This window comes from Vanellus vanellus, assembly GCF_965231255.1.
Source record: "Vanellus vanellus genome assembly, chromosome: 17".
In the NCBI taxonomy this organism is placed as follows: Eukaryota; Metazoa; Chordata; class Aves; order Charadriiformes; family Charadriidae; genus Vanellus; species Vanellus vanellus.
In genome coordinates, this window is record NC_138922.1 from 14,439,671 (window position 1) to 14,458,683 (window position 19,013).

Sequence of the window (19,013 nt, forward strand, 5' to 3'; positions counted from 1 at the left end):
AGAGACTATATGCCATTTGTAATTTTTAAGAAGTTAATTTTATCACAAGCTAATTACCACCATCCACACAAACCAATACAATTTCAGCTTATGTACTTTATTCAAAAACCACGGCCATATAATTGACGCTATTAACAAGTTAAAAAAAAACTAGAAGCTAATATTTTGCAATTTAATATACGTTATTTTAAAAACATTTAACCAAATCGTTTTTTAAAATCTTTACAAATATTCTACCTTGTACCGTAAGAAACAAAATACAATAAAGTAGGATGAAAGCAGGACTTTGAGTTATTTTTCTTAAATGAATAAAAGCTAGGATCTTATTAACATTTTAGTGTACTTTTGTAGAAAGATTTAAGGTAATGCGGGTGTACTGTTTCCGGTTTTCTGAGCCAAACACAAGCCGTAGCGAACTGCCTGCCCAGACCTCGAGAAGCCCCTCTGCCGGCTCTGCCCGGCTGCGGCCCCTGAGCTGGGCAGAGCGGCCGCAGGAGGGACGGGGCGCCCGCACCCGCTGCGGACCTGCAGCGCCCGCACTCCCGCACCCTCCGGAAACTCTCAGTGCACTGCAGCGGACTTTGCTGCTCTGAACTGCAACGGTCCCCTTGCGAATTAAGGCCAGCAGAAACCCTGGAGGTCTTGAACAGTAATCCCCCCAAAGTATTCACACTGCCTCATAACACCTTTTGTTAATTAATATGCCATTAGCTACTGCTCAAATTTAGAAAAAGGGAAAAAAAAAAGTAGCATAAATGCATCAGACTTTTTTTTCGACTCCCTAAAAGGGCCAAACTGAACTTCAGACAAAAAAAAATTAAAAATACCTCACGTGCACTTTGGCAGCAGAGGAACGTAGTTTGTGAACTCTGGAGCGCCTTCAGAGTAATTAGCATTATTAACAATACCCTTTATATGAAAATAAAGTGCACTAGTGCCATTCCAAGAGCCAAACAATGGAAACAAATTCCCTTCCTAAATATAGCTCATGCCACCACAGTCATTAGGTGAGCTTTCAGCCCCCCTCGCTGAGCGTACGCACAAGGGTAGCGAGGGCCAGCGGACACAATCACGGCGTGAAGCTCTCCACGCCTTAACTGGTGCCAGGCGGACACTGCAGCCCAGATATCGGCTAAGGCTCAATTCTGGAGAAAAACAAAACACTTCCCATGTTCTAAGGGTGCATCTGGAAGGCACAGTGAGAACTGCAACCGCCTTTTGTCCATGACTGCGATGGCCGTTTGTGACCAGAGCTCACAACCTGGGGATCTCAGCTCGGTTGTAAATAGCAGCAATGGCACCAAAATGATTTCCACACTTCCTTGCACATCTGGCAAAGACATTATGTTTCCACAATACGCACCATTAGCTTCTCTTGAAACTGTTGTATAGAAGAAGAAAAAAAACAGGGGGTATTTTTGCAATTACCTTTTTCAGAAGTTTCAAGAAATGGAAATGAGTACTTGTGTAGATATACACACTAAAAATTTAATTTAAAAACTGCATTCAAAATTCTCTTTGTTGATGATAATCAGTCATAACTTTATTTTAATGATTCTGCAATGCTCCCTATTCTCTTTGCTCTCTACTCATGTATCAATGAGAAATGAGAGCTGTTCTCTCCCCTGAATAGATGCATTAGTGCATGCTCATGGCTTCTTAACTGCTTTAAAGTCATCAGCATTTTTAGGTTAAAAAAAAAAAAACAACGAGATGTTATGATTCACAAAGCAAGTAAGGCAAGGTTAGAAACGAGATGTTCTGGAAGTTTTTAAAGAAATTCAGTTTGTGCAGTGATTAATTTGCTTCTGCAACCTGTCATAAACCCCAGAGTTGAGGATTACGGGGCTCTGCATGTTACTTGCTGAAGACTGAACATTTTCAATTCCTAGATAAAAACCAAATCTTTTAGAAAGCTTTCTTACACACAGTATTTCCTTCTAATATTACTTCAGATTTGTCTCATCTTGATAATCAGACTGGATCTCCAAAACCAAGGGAACTTTTCATTTAACAAAAAACTAGGAATTTAGTCCAACACTGCACCAAAGTAGCAAGCCCATGCGGTGGAAGTGCTGGCAAGACATCCTTGGGAATAACGCCAGGTCTTCTGAATTCAAGATCCCAATTAAAATAGCCCCAGAGCAGTCACCTCCACATGCAGTAAAGCCCATGCATTTTACAAAAACTTATTTCTCGATCGTATGATGCAGGGTAATTTTAAACCTTTGCAGGTCACAGTACTCTAAAGATGTTACTGCTCAGAGATTTCTTTAGATATTTATAAATCTACAACAATTAAGAGAAAGCGAAGTAGCTAATTAACAGCTTTTTTTCCTCCACGCTATCTCATTTTAGAATAAAGCAGGAGAGATGACCTATGGCAGCAGTTACTGCTGGACACTTAATTAACTGACGTAGAAATGAGTGAAATGAGATGCCAGATTTCCTTTTGTTCGCCCTAGTTTTAAGTCCAGGAAACATACAACCGCAGGATTACTCCATACGCTGTAACTCAGTATTTATAAGACTGACAGAGTTAGCTGGAGCTTGGAAGCTCTCAAGACTTACCAATCCAACACTCCAGGCGGGCACAGGGAGTTGTTTTCACCACATCAGGAGGGTCCACACCGACATTTAGGCACAAAACTAAGGCAACACTAACAGTCTTCATCTGCAAAGACAGACAATGAAACGCTTACTTAGTGTAGAAAAAAAAAAAAAAAAAAAAAATCAATTTTCATTTGCGTTGAAATTTTACCACAACTATAACTTTTGAAGGGTTTCAACAAAGTTTTGTTATCTGCTCTTTAACGCAGACTATTTTAAGCAAGGCATGACTGATTAATTTATTTTTTTTTTAATAGAACAGTACTTAGATTTTACATTACTATTTTTATTATTCTTTCCAGAGCCCATTCTCCTTTTATAGAGCATGGAAATGGATATCACTGGACTTCTGCAACTCATCTTAAATTAGTCACTGTCCAACTGAAATACATTATTAAAACATGAGAATATGCTATTCAGGGTCCCTGATCAATATTAGAATACAGTACGTCCTCTCTATTATTAAAACTAAAAGCATTACAAGGGGAAAACTCCCAAGTGACCAACCAAACCATAACAAAACGTTTAGCCTATTTTTTTTGTTTTGTTTTCTTCGCATGTTAGTTATCCTGGATGTTCTTATTTTAGGACATCATCACTTGGCTCCCCTTCCTGGTCTTCCTATAGCTGCTGCTTCAGTACCAGCCCTGGAGAACTGACATTCAGACACGCTTCTGTAGCCACCAGGGGCACCACGAACATACAAAATCCAAACTTAGCGATACCTTACCTGTGACCGAAAAGCTGCATTAAACCAAAGACTAATTGTTTTAACTATGGCCATTTAAAAATATTGCTTGAAAGTTATTATTTCACATCTTTATGGTATTTTCTGAACTCCCTCACCCCAACACCTAAACCAAAGAAGGAAAAAAGACGTAAGATGGCTTACGGTAATTCCATCCAGTGTTCAGCACTCCCCTGCGTGTCTGAAGCACGGCCACCCGCGTGTCCCCTTCCCCAGCGTGCTCATTACAGTTCACAACAGCAGGCAAAACGCAAAAAAAAAAAATCCAAACACCACACATGCAGAAAAAGCTAGAGCCACACAAATATATAATTTATAAAGAAACTAGAAACTGGAGCAGAGAGACACTATTCACCCCACGAATGGGGGACGGGCTCTCCATCAGGACAGAAATGCTGCAGCGTCCATGCACTCCCGTGTCTGCGATGGAGAACCCAGAGCAAAAATTAGCAAGAAATCTGGTTAATGGCTTCATCCCAAACTATGATTTTGCTAAGAAGACCCTGCAATCACGTAGGAGTTACTCATCCCCATGAGCTAACGAGGAGGAAGCAGCACTTTCCAGAATACAGACGAAAACAAGAGTCTGACTGGGGATTCCCTCACTGGCGTTGCATTGGCTTCCCACCGAGTGCACTCACACCAGCTGAAAAGGTCCACAGCTGAAGTTTAGCACTAAGTACACAGGCACTAAGAGTACTTTATCAAAATTAAGAATGAAACATAGTTAAAGTATAGTCACTGGCAAAATGAGGGTCAGCTGCAGCATGCAGTCAGGCAGCCGCGAGGCACCACCACCCGGACTGGGACGGCCGCAACTCGGCCCGGGGCTGCCATGCAGAGCAGCGCCTGCGCCGCCGGCCAGCCTGATTCCGTCCTCAGCCCTCTCCCCGGGAAGGCTTTTCCACCCTCCGACCCCTCTGTCGGCTTCTCTTATCTTTCGCTCTCATCTCTCTTTCCCCCTTGTTTCCCTTCATTTATTTTATCACCACCAAACCACCACCCTCAAAACCAAACTCTGCCACCAACACGCTGCCGACCCTTCTCACGTGGCTCACGCACATCTTACCCTTCCCTCTCATTTTTTTGATTTGTTTGGAAAATAATTTCACACGGCAACTGTCACCCTGGTTTTACGGAACCCAGCACAAAGGTCTCACTGGTGGGTCACTACAATAAGGGCTCCAGTAAGAACCATCCCACAACAGCTGCAACGAAACCCCAACATCTTTACCCATGTAACGGGCACACAGGACATTTTTTAACTGGGTGCACTTCTTGTGAACAGAGTTACTTCAACATCCACGTACCAACTGATTTACCTCCCGATCCAAGCCACGCACGGGGAATCTGTGTCCCCCACAAAAGGACACAAAATTTCTTCTCCAGCTGGAGAACTGCCGACCATTACACTAGGAGTGATTTTCAGGAGACAGATACACTGAGGAAACGGCCTCAAATTGCACCAGGGGAGGTTTAGATTGGATATTAGGAAAGTTTTCTTCACCGAAGGGGTTGTCAAGCATTGGAACAGGCTGCCCAGAGACATGGTGGAGTCGCCATCCTTGGAGGGATTTAGAAGAGGCGCAGATGCGGCGCTGAGGGACGGGGCTCAGTGGTGGACTCGGAGGTGCTGGGGTCACGGCTGGACTCAACCCGAAGGGTCTTTTCCCACCTAAACGATTCTATGGTTTTCAAGGCGACAAAATAATACCCAACACTAGTAAGAGGAAGAATAGTTCCAAAATGTTTCATTTTTCAATTAATCCAGTAAAAAAAAATTGTATATTCTAAAAATAGCCTGATTTTTCAAAGTGATCGGAGCTGGCCTGGAAGCTTCCTGCACCTTCGCTTACCGGGACGCCCATCAGTGGGCTCTGCGAACAGACGAGCTCATACGTGATGCAGGCTGCTGTACTTAAGTGGCAATGGATAAAAATAGTTCCCTTTAGTCTTCAAACCTAAGGGACAGGTTTTTTAGATGCTTTCTACCCAGTAAAGTAGATGTCTGGCACCCAATACTTCAGGGCCTTATTTTTTCTCAGCAAGAGCACCAACTTTCTTCCTGCTCACCTACTTCATGTTCAGCACCGACTACTGCACCAAGGAAAACATCACGTTAATTCGATATTGCAATAAATAATGTGATTTGAAACCTTTCTATTCCTTTGGAGAAGACAACAAAAGATAAGGAAAGAATTTCATTTAGAAAGCAACACCTTTCAAGATTATTACTTAGTGTCATCTTTTTCTGCCTTTCCTTTCCCAAAACCCATCAAATACGCTTAAAACAGTCAGAGACACACAGTCCCTGTCAAGACTTTTGGCACGGCCCACCTGTGTGCCAGGCAAAGATAAGAAATGAATCACATTTAACAAAAGATCTTAAGTAGGTAACCCTTTGCCATTTCAAGCAGCACAGAAGTGTTATGTACCAACTATGCACATTTGTTGAGAATATTAGTGCTCAGCAGTATGATCTGGTGGAAGAAAAAAAAAAGATAACAAACAAAAAACAAAACAAACCCCCACAAACACAAAACATCCGATGGTTACAGAACTACCTGCACTGCCTGAGCTTTAACCTGCTGGTTAACAAGGACACCTTTTCAGCACGCTGCATCCCCCGCCAGCTGGCAGAGCCGCAGAAGGGACTCGGTGCTGCAGGCTGCTCTGGAGCACCGACATCCCAGAAGTAATCATGCGCTGGCGAACAGGCGCTAAAACCCAGAAGGAAACAAAGCAAGCTACAGGACAAAATGACTTATTAGAAGTGAAACCATACAAATCATTCTTTCAAGAGAAAGTATCCTGCCAAACAATCTTTTCTGTCTCATTTATTTATAGTTTCCCATTTGTGGTCTAATACTGACTTATTTTTCAATATTTTACTAGTAATGTCTGATCTGTGACTTATGCTGAACAGGCTGATATTTATTTTCTATTCCCAAGTTCGGTGTTTTAAATAAGCTTTTCTCCTTGAAAACAGACAGCAAACTGGTAATGAAAAGTAACAGGCTAACTGATCCCACAGACAAATGGGGTGATTTCCCCTCTGCCTGCCTCCCCGCAAAGGACGTAAACTATTATACTTCAGGGCTATTTGTTCTGCTAATAAAGAGCACATCTTCAGTACGAATTACAGCGCTCTCACACTCCCCTCTGACGCCTACTCAACAGCCATCTATGATCCTGTATCGCTACACATCAAAAGAAAACCTGAGCCCAAGAAAGTGAATAATGCTTTTCACATTTCTAAACTGTTTTGGAACACATTACCAGAAACTCCATAGCATATTTAAAGCTTCTTAATACAAGGAGTACTAGGACATTCTCATCTGTCATTAAGACAGTGGAAATTTTCTTTTCTACATTTCAAGAATATATCCACCAGAATACATTTCAATGGATTTTTGTTAGAATTAAAAAAATGGAGCATAAGAATATTTGGCAAGCTTCTGGAAAAACCTATCTCCAAAATGCTTTCTCAGCAAAGGCTCACAATCAAAACCACAGAAGCTCTTACTGTGGCCTCTTCTCTCTACAGTGTAATTTGTGTGTAAAAAAAAAAAAAAAAAATTGGATACAATTCACAACTTTGTATCGTATTCAATTTAAAATGTTTTAATAACTCTGGGTCAGAACCTGCAATACTTAAATTGCAAAATCCACTTGGTCAAAAAGCCCCTTCTGAGAAGTAATGGCACTGGATTCAAACCCCAAATCCATCAGAAATGGAAGTCAGCGAACAGAGGTCGTTGTGTGTCTCTTCAAAAGACAAGATGCTTTTTAAAGCATTTTACATTAAAATTTACATATTAAAGATCAGAGGACTTATAAAATATTTTTAATTTGCCTCATTTCAAGACAAAACAGATTTGCAAAAGAGAGAAACATCCCACATAGATATCTCAAATCAAAATTAGAATTTCTGCAGTTATTTTCAGCTACAAAAAAACATTACATTATCTTCATAAGAATGGTTTTGATTGAAAACCTTAAGTTTTATCATCACAGGGAGTCCAACTTATCCCATTGTAGCATAACTGAAAGTAATTCCAGTCCAGACAAAGTGAGACTGCCCATTTCATCAGTTGCTGAAGATTTGCTATAGGTCCAGCAAGAACAAGGTTAGCAACTAAGGAAAGATTCATATAACTGTTTTATCTTCTAGTTTAAGTAATATCGAGAACAAATCGGTCAATCAATTTATGAGAAATTTTGCATTTTGTGGCAAGACCCTCAGCTAGCATTTCAGAATGGACATTTTAAAACCCATGAATATTTTATTCCCACACTGCAATTTTCAAGCTGGAAACTTTCTGTTTAAAAATTACACAGATGACCCTCAACCGTTATAAACCTGCCTGGTTTTATGCCAATAAGTTAAAATTGCTTCTGTGAGTTAATACAAACACAAGATTAAGTCAGCATTAAACATAAAATATATGCTGCTACATTATTTTACAGAGCTGAGGGTAAACTTATCAGCATTAAATACAAATACTGGAACAGATTTCCAGACTGAGAAAAACTCATATCTGTCTCAGCTGGGAATCTTCACTGGCCAGCAGGCTCAATTCCGCCTGCTTGTTCAGGAAATTCATTCCCTTCCTAAAGACTTTTCTTGGACATTTTTCTTTATATACATTTACACAGATTTAGTACAAGCCTCTCGACCAAAAGGCAAAACCAGCTAGGTGTTCCACGGATAACTCCGAAGTGTTAACTGTTCTGGAGACATGCCATTAAATGCTTCAACAAGGAGTTCTCCAAACTCTGAGCAGCAACAGCAATATTTAGCAACATGAAACACTGGTCTCCCCTTGGAATTTCAGTTACAGATCACTCTGCAACACCCAGAAAATCATGTTTTCTCTTTCCCAAGCTGTTATACGTCGCACCCACACGCGGCAGGCTTTCCCCCAGCAAGGCAGCCGCTGGCAGCAAGCTGCGTGCTTCCCTGGAGTGGGGTTCTGGGGGCGACGGGACTCGCAGCAGATCAGCCTGAACTCCGGCAACTTCCCATTTCAGGCTCCCAGCTAAGGGGTGACAAGTGGCAACACTTTTTCCCGGCGCCCTCTAAGAGCACAGGCACCGTTTCCAGGGCTTGGGCACAAACACACCACGGAGGAACGCCAGTTTGCAAATCAGCTGGTGAAAAGGCTGAAAATTTTGAACAAGCAGACAAAGCCTTGACCTTCCTGGTCGCCTTGATCACACAACCACAGGCAAAACCAACGAACGGCTTCTGAAGGGAGGGACTCGGGCAGAACGGGTCCCGCGCTCGGGTCCGTGACTCCTCTACCCTGCGAAGAGGCAGAAGGGACAGAGCTCCCTGCTGCAGCCGCGGAGTCTGTTGGACGCACTGCCCCTGGAGCATGCACTCACACCATCAAGGTCTAATTTAGTACCCTTCTGCACCCATGTCACACCACACTCCGCGAGAGGATTGAAAATCAAGTGTTACTCTCTTTTTTTAATGGCTCTTCCCTTTAGCAGGCCAAATACCAAAAGAAGAGATGTGCCGGTCCTCTGCAGCTCACCTGTAACGTTTGCAAGGTAAAACATCTAAAAAGGAAGAGCTTTCAGTTTCAAGGAATCTTTTCCATATAAAGTTTAACAGAAATAAATTGTTATGGAAAAAAATCTCAGTGTGCATCTCCACAGTGATAAAAATAGTAGAAGGCAAAGAAATACTTCAAGTTAACATTAATAATTCAACACCTCTGCAGGTAGTCTTCAGCCATCTGTAGCCCAAAAGGTCGGTTCTTGCTGTGAGAGTTGTGGCAGCATACGCTAGATTCCTAGATCAACTCCTCCTTAGTGTTTTCCTTTTCTAACCTCTGTATTCTGCACTAATACTATGAATTTTCTTCAGAGGTTTATTATGTCCAACATGTTCGTTTACCCAGTGAATGCAGCCCCTACGCAAAGTTCAAGAGCAGTCAGTAACGCTAACACAGCTCCTCCTAAAGCAGACTTTTAACTGCTGGCTTCACTATTTACTTTATAAGCACTGCTTACACTTGTAGATGAATTACTACTGTCAATCAATACCCAAGATATACATATGCACCTTCTACTGACTCGCTCCGAGAACTCGCTCTGACGCTCTGCGTCTCCCCTGTCTGACAGGGACTAACACCGACTGACACGCCGTGGCCCGGCGCCCTCCGCTTCTGCAGGTGCCCCCACAGAGCAACGGCAACCGTGCATGACAGAACTGCTCGGGAGATTCAAAACTACAACTTCAAGTCAACTGATTCACTCTGTCATAGCAAAGCATCAAAACACTGCCTTTAAACCACTGCTTAGTTGCATATAACCGAAAGGCTGATTTCTTGGCCCTGCCAATCATTTCTCAAAAATAATAGGAAGTAAATGTTTTGCTTCTATGAGCTTTGCTGTTTTTATATAATATGCAAAAAGAATCAACAAGAGACATTTGCTAGATGTTATTGCTTATTTGATCTGCGACAACGCTTTCCTTCTCACCTCAGCATAACTCTCTCTGCTTTGCATTCTGCACAGGCTTCTTCTCATCATTCCACCACATTCCCACTCCTGTCTCGCACTACCTTGAAAAAGGTGTCCATCTTCCCATGCACTGACTGACTTCATCTTCAGATCTTCCTTATAAACTACTATTCCAAATTATTCCTAGACAACACGCTTAGATCATGGAATCACAGAATGGTTTAGGTTGGAAAGGACCTTGAAGATCATCGAGTTCCACCCCCCCTGCCATAGGCAGGGACACCTCCCACCAGCCCAGGTTGCCCAAGGCCACGTCCAGCCTGGCCTTGAACACCTCCAGGGACGGGGCCTCAACAGCCTCTCTGGGCAACCTGGGCCAGTGCCTTACCACCCTTAAAGTGAAATACTTTTTCAAAGTTCTTTTTCAAAGATTTTCACCCTCAAAGTGAAAACTTGGATCTTTAACAAGTCAATAATGCATGCTACACAACGCACATTTGGTCAGGAATCACACTGTCCTGTTTAAGTGGAGCTACAGCCAACTCCACTAAATTAAAATACCTTTTTAAAATAGGTTTCCTGAGCTTACAGGAGCAAGCAGGAGAAAATTATAAGGACAAGATCAAGTCCCTGATTTCAGCTGAAGTGTCAGGAACATAAAGCTGAAGATGTCTGGCCGTATTTGAGAGCCACATGGCGCAGAACAGTGTCCCCCTGCCTAATTCGGCTCAACCACCTGATCACTTTGAGGGCTTTACATTTCCTACTGCAGATGTGCCACGGAAGACTGGGAGAGACAGGAGGAGTCACTGAGGGAAGACAATCCAGCTTCTCAGAGCAAACCATGCTGCTGACTGCGCCCCTTCTCGAGGCTTTGTCACACTAGAGGGGAGTCAAGCCGAGGGACACCCAGATGGGAACTGCACCGAGGGCCGGAGTGGCTCAGATCATCGCTCTTCCCACAGCCCACTTTGCACACCTCCGCGGCGCTGCTCCTTCTCTCCCTGTGGGGTACAGCGCGCAGCACGCTGCCGCTCTCAGCCCCGACCCAACAAAAGCTACTCAGCTGTACATCACCCTGCCACAACACAGCCAGAATAAATAAATAAATACAAATACAGAAGTAAAAATATCAGCGAGAGTGGCACTAGTAGAACCACTGAGACAAAAAGATAAAATGGAACTCTGGGCCCTGAGCCCTTCTGTCACCTTTTGTACCTGACATCACAGGTTTGTATTAAAGAATGCCATTGACACGAATCTGGTCTTGCTAAGTACTAAATTAGATAATTTATCTAAAGTACATTCTTTACAGAAGAACAGAAGTGCAAGACAAACATCTCGGGTTTATCAAATTTACTTGGAAATGCCAGTTAAAGCTACGAGAGACAGAGAACAATCAATAATCTCCCTCAGTTATCCACGGCCATACTATGCTAACAGTCACCTATGGAAACGTTCAAGGGTAGATGATCAGCACAGCAGCGAGCCAATTAAAACAACAGCTCAGAGAGAAAAACACAATCAAAACCCCAAAACTTCCCAGAAAACCTACATAACCCATGGAGACAAACAGAAACGAAACTCCAAGGAAGCCTGGTGCCCTTGAATTTCTCTGTCTGCACAAAGGAGAGAGAAGCAAGGTAAGAACCAGAGAAGCATTAACAAAGCGTTTCTAAAACACTCCCATAACCTTCAGTCTCTCAGCTATTGAAACACACACAATGCCAAAATAAAGAAGCGGTAGTTGTCAGCAGAACAGATGTTTCCCAGTTTTCTCCACAAGAGCTTCATGCGAAGCCGCCCGCTACCATCAGGCGATTCGCCACTGCCCTGGGCTGCCACCCAGTATTGTATTAACATTTGCCACCCTTAGAAGAATAGCCTCATATAGTGATACATGTTTTTAATTAAAGTATGCAATTTGCAATGCTAGTCCAGCACTTATGTGTATTTTTCAAGATGTACATTTTTTTCATTGTCTGCTATTCACAGGTCTTTCAAACCTCCACAAACGTGCTGGAGGGCAGGAGGGGAATTAGCCACTACAACATGTATGTTGAGTTTAAGTAGCAATAACTGCCTTACTCCTCTCCAAACACCATATGCTCAGCACCACAGCAACACCAGTCTCCAGACTGCCCTAGTCTCCAAGACAAAAAATGAAGCACATTATATATAAATATGTATTCTCTCATTGCATTTTTTTTGAATGGAGAAACACAGCTATAGTTATTTTCTGCCATTCCATTTGCTAACAGTGAAGTCTCTCCCCACTCTAAAATTATCTTTGCACGTGATAAGGTTGTCAGCTCCTTTCCCACACATTACACTGCGCTTCTATCACTTATTACTCATATTGCAAATGTAATTAAAATGAAGCACTCTCAGGGAGCTATTTAAGGGAATAAGACTTCTGGACATTTCTGTATATTAAGCCACTAAAATTTTAGATTTATAGATTTATAAAAACTATTTTTTCCCCACCTAACTGGCAGAAGTAGAAATTCACAAATTTGCAAATGTACCAATTCACAAATGTACAATTATGCTTTTACTCCCTATGCTCAACCATCACAAAAAAAAATACTTATTGTCTTGCAAAGGGTCCTCGCAACAATATTATGAAAAAACAAGTCCTAGACATGTTCATTATAAGAAATTACATAAACCAATGGAGTTATCCTAATGGTCCACCTAAGCTAGTTAAGCATCCAACAGAAGTTAAAGCAGAGTGCCCTCCAGGGCAAAATACTAAATTACCACATCGTCATCCCCCCACCAGTGTGGTCTGATTAAAGTTGACACAATAGCTGTGGCATTGGAAGAGATTAAGCAGAGTGTTCCCAGGAGGTGCGGATCGCACTGCCAGGAACTACCAAAGAGCATTCACCCTACAGCTCCTAGGGCGCAGCTGAAGGGAGACAATTCACGGGATGAGAAAGAGATTGACCAGGTTGAAGATTTCAGCGTTTCCTACTGCTGTATAAAGGTAAGACCTTTTTCTTTTACATTATGTGACTAGCTGCACTGTTCAGACCTGTTCAAAGTCCTCTCTCTGCTAAGACATAAAAAAATTTGTGGATAATGGTAGATAGAGCGCAAGCTTCCCAACTCTATCCAATCAATACACAACCATCTTCATCCAAAATGATCCTTGTTCTAGGTAAGAGAAGATCTATATCTATAACTTAGATGACAGTGCTCATTACTTGCAGCAGGGGGTTCAGTTCGGGGAGAAGCTGGGGGTTTTGTTTTGTTTTTAAACACCTTGGTAAAGCAGCAGGTGCCCTGTGCTACCACTCAATTCACACACCTCACTGGACAGCAACTGCCACTCCACTAACTATTGAACTGAAATGGATTTCAACCCCTGACCCAGAAGAGCAAGAGATTCACACCGTTACCAGCTCTCAGGGCCACGCTACAGCACCACAGCAGAGTGCCCCACACCAGTCTTCCCAAGAGTTTATCTTCATACCAGGTGAAGAAGGGAAACTACGTATCCTTTGGGTTCGATCCCAGACTACTTACTGGGTTAAGAGTTTCTCAAACACAAACACAGTTGATAGTCCACGGTTGTGCATAAGCAAACAGAAAACAAACCTGTAAGATGGAATAAGTCAAACTAAGTGAAGGCTGCTGCCAAAACACAAACTCCCACCCTCTGCCCCCCCAGATTCCTGCTGCCCCATTTCAGCCCGCAGAAAGGCGCTGAACAGGACTGGGGAGAGGGGGCAGCCGAGCCCCCAACGCCCTGAGAGCCAGGGGCAGCAAAGCCACATCCCTTGCAGGAGTGCCTGGAAAGCTTCCTTAGAGTGAAACAACGATTTCAAGCTGAAATGATGCGCACAAACTTCCAATGCTGCTATCCTTCATCAGTTTCCTTTGACACATGAAACGTTTACCGTGCAGGCAGGTAAACTCTGCTTGTCTGAATTAAGCGCATTTGTATGCGGTCCTGCTTTAATCTGCATTTCCGTAGAAACCTAATTGTGTATTCCTCTTCTCATAAAAACAGGATTTAATTCTCACTCAGCAAGTTATGAGGCAGCAGGAAAAAAATGTTAAACTATTACAATCAGCTTTGTTGCTCTCTGCTTATTTTAGAAATCAAAATAAGTACAGCACATCTTAACTTAAATATTCTGAATCTAGTAGCAACTTGTCAGTAAAACCTGGTCTATTTGAAATCTTTTTATTTAAATTAAGTTTCATTATTTGGTTGCTACTGAAGCTGAGAAATTTAATTCAATACACAAAGCATAATTCCAACCCTCTTGTGTTAAAAATATTCTTTAATAAATAATAGATCAAAGCAGTGTCACTTTGATGGCATATGTAGTCCACGGAAGCAGGAGACGTAGGATTAAATATTTTCAGAGCAGTCCTTCTGGATGAAAGGGGGGGAGTAAGCGTTCAGTTATTTTATCTAGATTTACCACTCATTACTTTTCTTATTTGATTCTTTGTTCTTATTAGAGTTCTGCCTTCTAAAGAACCTTCAAATTTGTATAAACTCTGGGGTTTTTACAGCAATGAATCAAGATTTAAAAAAAAAAAAAAGTCATTCCATTCCCAAATCTTTGTGAATCATTTCCTAGGACTATAGTGAAGCCAGGATCACTCCCTAGGACTCTTCAAGACAATGAATAAGGGCAAAACCCATCACTGCCCATGTTGTTTTCATGATTCACAGGGGAAAAAAAAAAAAACAACACAGAGATTTAACTGCAACTCAGGCAGATAGAGACTTGTTTTGGTTAACCTTTGAGAATTTCTTGATTTAGAGATAGGCTGGTGAGTTTAAATACAGATAATGCTTCCCATCCTAAGCTTTGACAGCTTAACTTATCAAATTTAAAATAATAGAATGCTTTGCACACTCTCAACTCACACCAAGAGGTATATCCCCTCCAGCCTTCAAGAAAATGTCTTTCAATGGCATCTCAAAGATAAGAGCACATCCAGAGTCAATCAGACCAGAGGCAAGAGACAAGAAAAGGAAGGTAAAGTAAACCGGGGAATGCAACAGACCCACAGTCAGATTGAGACTGGAGGGAAGTGACTGTGTGTTGCTTTGAATTTGACTGGCAGCTATAGACAGGCACCAGAGGCCTTGAACACTGACCAAAACAAGCATGGCTGCAACGCCAAACTCTGATCACTGGGGAACAATGCTCTAAAGCAAGAAAAAAAGAAAGAGAACAAACTTTCTAAAGACAGCTAGAACAACAAGATGAGAGGAATAATTAATTTATAATGCCAGAGACCATACAGCAAAACAGTCAAGTGAAACCAGAAAAAGGAGAAAAAAGGAAAAAAAAAAAAAAAAAAAAAAAATCAACAAAAGGTCGGTATACTTCCTGACAGTAAAGGCTGACAGATTACTGCACATCTTCCCTTACACTACTATTCCAAAATGCTTCATAATAAAAATCCCATAAATCTCAAGTTCCTGCATTTTTACTAAGGTGATTGGTTTTCTGGACAAACCCATTACACTCAAACTCCCACTTTCCATTGGTCTATGTGAAAACAGCAGCAGCATGAACTAGCAAGCTAGTGCACATAATGCAAGGTCAAACCAGATTATATGATTTCATGAACTTTTTCCCAGGATTAACCTGAGTTAGCTGGGGGAAAATATTTACCAAACGTCATTTTTCATACAGAATTTTAAACATCTCTTCTTCCAACCCCTTCCTTCACCAAATGAAGTTCTGATATGTTTGTTATATCTCATCAAATGCTAATGAGACATCCAATGATAGCTAAAAAGTTGAATAAAATACAAGACATGAAAAATAACTCTTAAGATTCAAAAGTAATGAGATTGAGCATTCTCAGATGAGCTCCTGTTCCTCTCTCAGATGTCTTTATGTGCTTTCTAAGTATTCCTATGACCCTGCTCTTAAGCAAAAGGTAATTATACACAGCAAGTTTGTTCAAACACCACCTGATAAAGCTGTGCAGATACAAATGACATATGAGCAGCACCACTGGTACTGATATTAAGGAAAAATTGATTCAAGCTGACAGTGAAGACAGGAGGACTAAATAGAAAAAAATCATATTTGCTCTTACTTTCTTCATTTACAAAAATCTCAATATCTTGGAGAATGATTCAGGGCCTGATTTTGCTAAGCTCATTCACAAGTACCACACTATTGCATGAAAAGCACATCATTCACAGCACAGAGGACTCTTGGAAGAAGAAACTGCAACTCCACAGGAGTAAGGACAGTAGGAACTGAGCTGTGACAATCACTGTAACCACTGCTCTCGTCTTCATTGAAATTATTCTCTTTGGCTGTGAGACATCTATGAAACATTTAACAAGAAACACAGAGACGATAGCTGATTACTACCACTTTACTCATGGTTATACTGGGCAACCTACTGATTACCTGGATCTAGTCAATGTCATTCCCAATTTAGAAAAAAAAAAGACAACTTTGCAGATCAGGAAATAAGCGAACAGGAAGCTCCACGGGAAGGCAGAGACATCACTAAAATAGACAAGCAAGCTTATCACACCTCCACAGTCTACAAGAGAAAAATCTCTTCATTGCCAAAACCTGTTAAAGAAGACGTATCACAAAACTTTGTGTTCTGTGGCTCATTTAAATTACCTCAAAAAAAAAAACTCAGTTCAACCCATTAATGATCTGCCAAGTCAAACTCTCCATACATGACTACTCAGTCAAATGATTCTGGTTCAGCCATAGCCTTCCCCAGAACTACTGAGCACTATGACCATCTTGAAGACCCCTCCTACAAACACTCTGACTCATGTGTAGCACCCTCATGCCTGGTCATAACGCCTCTGGAAAGAAATTACAGGATGGAGTTTCAACAGCAGTTCCCAAGTTATTGCATAGTATTACAAGAAGGATCATAGACATAACAGAAATTTGGTCACCAAAAAACCCTCATACATATTCATAAACACAAAGTTAAGGGCAAAACAACTTTGAGACCTAAGGAATCCTGTAACCCAAAGCAGATTCCTATAACAAGGGAAGCTGATTATCCATGGCATTCCTTAGGTCCTTTGTTTGCTTTTAACTTAAACATTTAAGTTGGGACACAGACAAAAGACAAGATTCAAGACACCCTAGCAAGGATCTTTGTTTGACAAAGTTGGTTTTATCAGTTTAACATGCAACATATACTCAAACACAAGAGAAGCACCTTGCTTTAATACAGGAAGTGTTTCATCTAATAATTTTCTGCCTCCAAAACCACATAATCTTAGTTTCCACACACACAAATAATACCTTAATCTTACATTCCACGTAACATGATGGTGGCCAACTTCAAATCCACAAAGCTTTCCTGCATCTTCACCACTAGACAACCATAATGACTACATTTATTGCACCTCGTGCATCATTAACCTGCTGATCCAGAAAGCTCTTTAAAACCTCATTAATTTTATTGTCTTTCCTGAAAAACACCAAGTACACAAATTTCATTTAAAGAGTTTAAACAAGGGAGCACCTTAAAGGGTGTATTACCATGAGCTTGGAATTAGTAGTTTTGACCCACCTGCATGTTTGCTCCGCCTAACACCATATGACAGGCACACAAACTAAAGGCAAGTTAGACTATTGGATCAAATACCCAGTGTTTCATCTGAAAACAGAGACTGCTGCTCAAAGTACAGCAGCCCTCTGAGCACTTACTCCTCCCTTTTCACCACTTGTCCCCCCCACTCCTCCTCCAACACCCATCCTGCCCCTGAGCATTACCCGGTCCTTCATCCTCCAGCTCTGTGCCAAAGACTTGGAGCCTTCGATCTTCTCGCAGTGCCTTTTCTTCATGAAGGCCAGAGGCAAGTTCCAGTCAGTCAAGTCAGACTCATCCTCCTCCCCAAGCCCCAGAAGAGGCGACTGCAGCATCTCTGACTCCATCAGAGGGGAAGTGCCGGGCAACAAGCGAGCAGCAATCTCCAGCCCAGCACGCAGCGGGGGCCGAGGGGTCCCTCGGGCGGGTGGCGGCGCGGACGCGGGCTGGTGGGGGGGAGGACGGGGCACGGGCAGAGGGCGGCTCCGCTCCCAGGTGTGCAGGTAAGGACGAGCCCGGGGGAAGCAGCGCCTTCCACCTGGCGACTCTCCTCCTCCTCCTCCTCCTCCGCCCGCAGACAGCAGCCCCGTCCGGGCTCGGACGAAGGCGGCGCCTCCCGGCCCCGCCGAGGGCCGAGGTGCCGGCGGGGACCGGGCCCGGGGCCTCCACTCGCGCCTCTACCCCCGCGGGCCCTGCACTCTCTGCGGCGGGAGCCGCGCCCGGCCCATGGCGGCTCCCAGCTCCCTCGCACGCCGGCCGGCCGAGAGCGGATCGGCGAGCTGCGGACAGGGAGCGGGCGGGAGGCGGGAGGAGAAGGGGAGACTCGTCCCGCGGTGCCGGAGAGCCCGACTCCTCTCACCAGCGCATCAAGGAGGCGGCCATCTTCCCCCGGCCCACAATGCACCGCGCTACGGGCCGCCGCGTGGGACAAGCCGGGCCGCCGCGGTCCAGCCGCGGTTACCATGGTTACAGCGCGGCCTGGGCCGGGCCTCGCGCGGGCCGGGCGACCCCGGGAGCGCCTCCGGGAGTCCCCCGGGAGCCGCAGGGCTTAAAACGGGCCGCCCTCCTCCGCGCAGGCGGCGATAGCCCGGGCGAAGGGTCACGGCTCGCCCGGCCTCTGCCCTGCGCGGCTTCAAGATGTCGGCGGTGCGCGGTGACAGCCCGTCCAGGAAGGCCGCCCGCGGCGGGGGGGGGGGACACCGCAGGCTCGGTAGGGTCAGGGTTGCCTGGGGGGAAAGGGCGTTTCAAGGGCAGAACGGGCACCCGCGGGGGGCCCAGCCCGAGGCCGCCCGGGCTGTCCGAGGCCGAGGGCAGAAGGTCGTGCGGTGCCGCACAGAGACCCAAAGGACAAGGTGTCGTCCGTGCCTCCTGTCACCTGCCCCGCCAGGCTGCGTGTGCGCCATGGGCTTCCTCTCTGGGAGCCGAGGGATGCCACGTCCCTGTTTCCTCCAGAGATTTTCCCTCCCGCAACGCTGAAGGGACAGGTTCATTGATTACCTTCAGGGCGCTGAAAAATACACAAAACAACCTAACATGGTGTACATTGCCATCACGTAAAGCAGCGCAGGACGGACTGCACAGCACGCCGAGCCTTCCAGGCCAC

At 43.8% G+C, this 19,013-nt stretch overlaps 1 protein-coding gene across 1 annotated transcript in view; it reads right to left on the minus strand.

The window, feature by feature from the left end:
* The window catches only part of RPTOR (regulatory associated protein of MTOR complex 1), a 150,654-nt gene extending 132,754 nt beyond the window's left edge, over positions 1–17,900 (minus strand). Inside the window, exons 1-2 of the mRNA XM_082492144.1 lie at positions 17,596–17,900; positions 2,572–2,674 (exon numbers count right to left, since the gene is read on the minus strand). Of these exons, the coding sequence (XP_082348270.1) occupies positions 2,572–2,674; positions 17,596–17,757 (265 nt within the window). The 5' untranslated portion in view covers positions 17,758–17,900. The remainder of the gene's footprint in view (positions 1–2,571; positions 2,675–17,595) is intronic.
* Between the last annotated feature and the right edge of the window lie 1,113 nt (positions 17,901–19,013).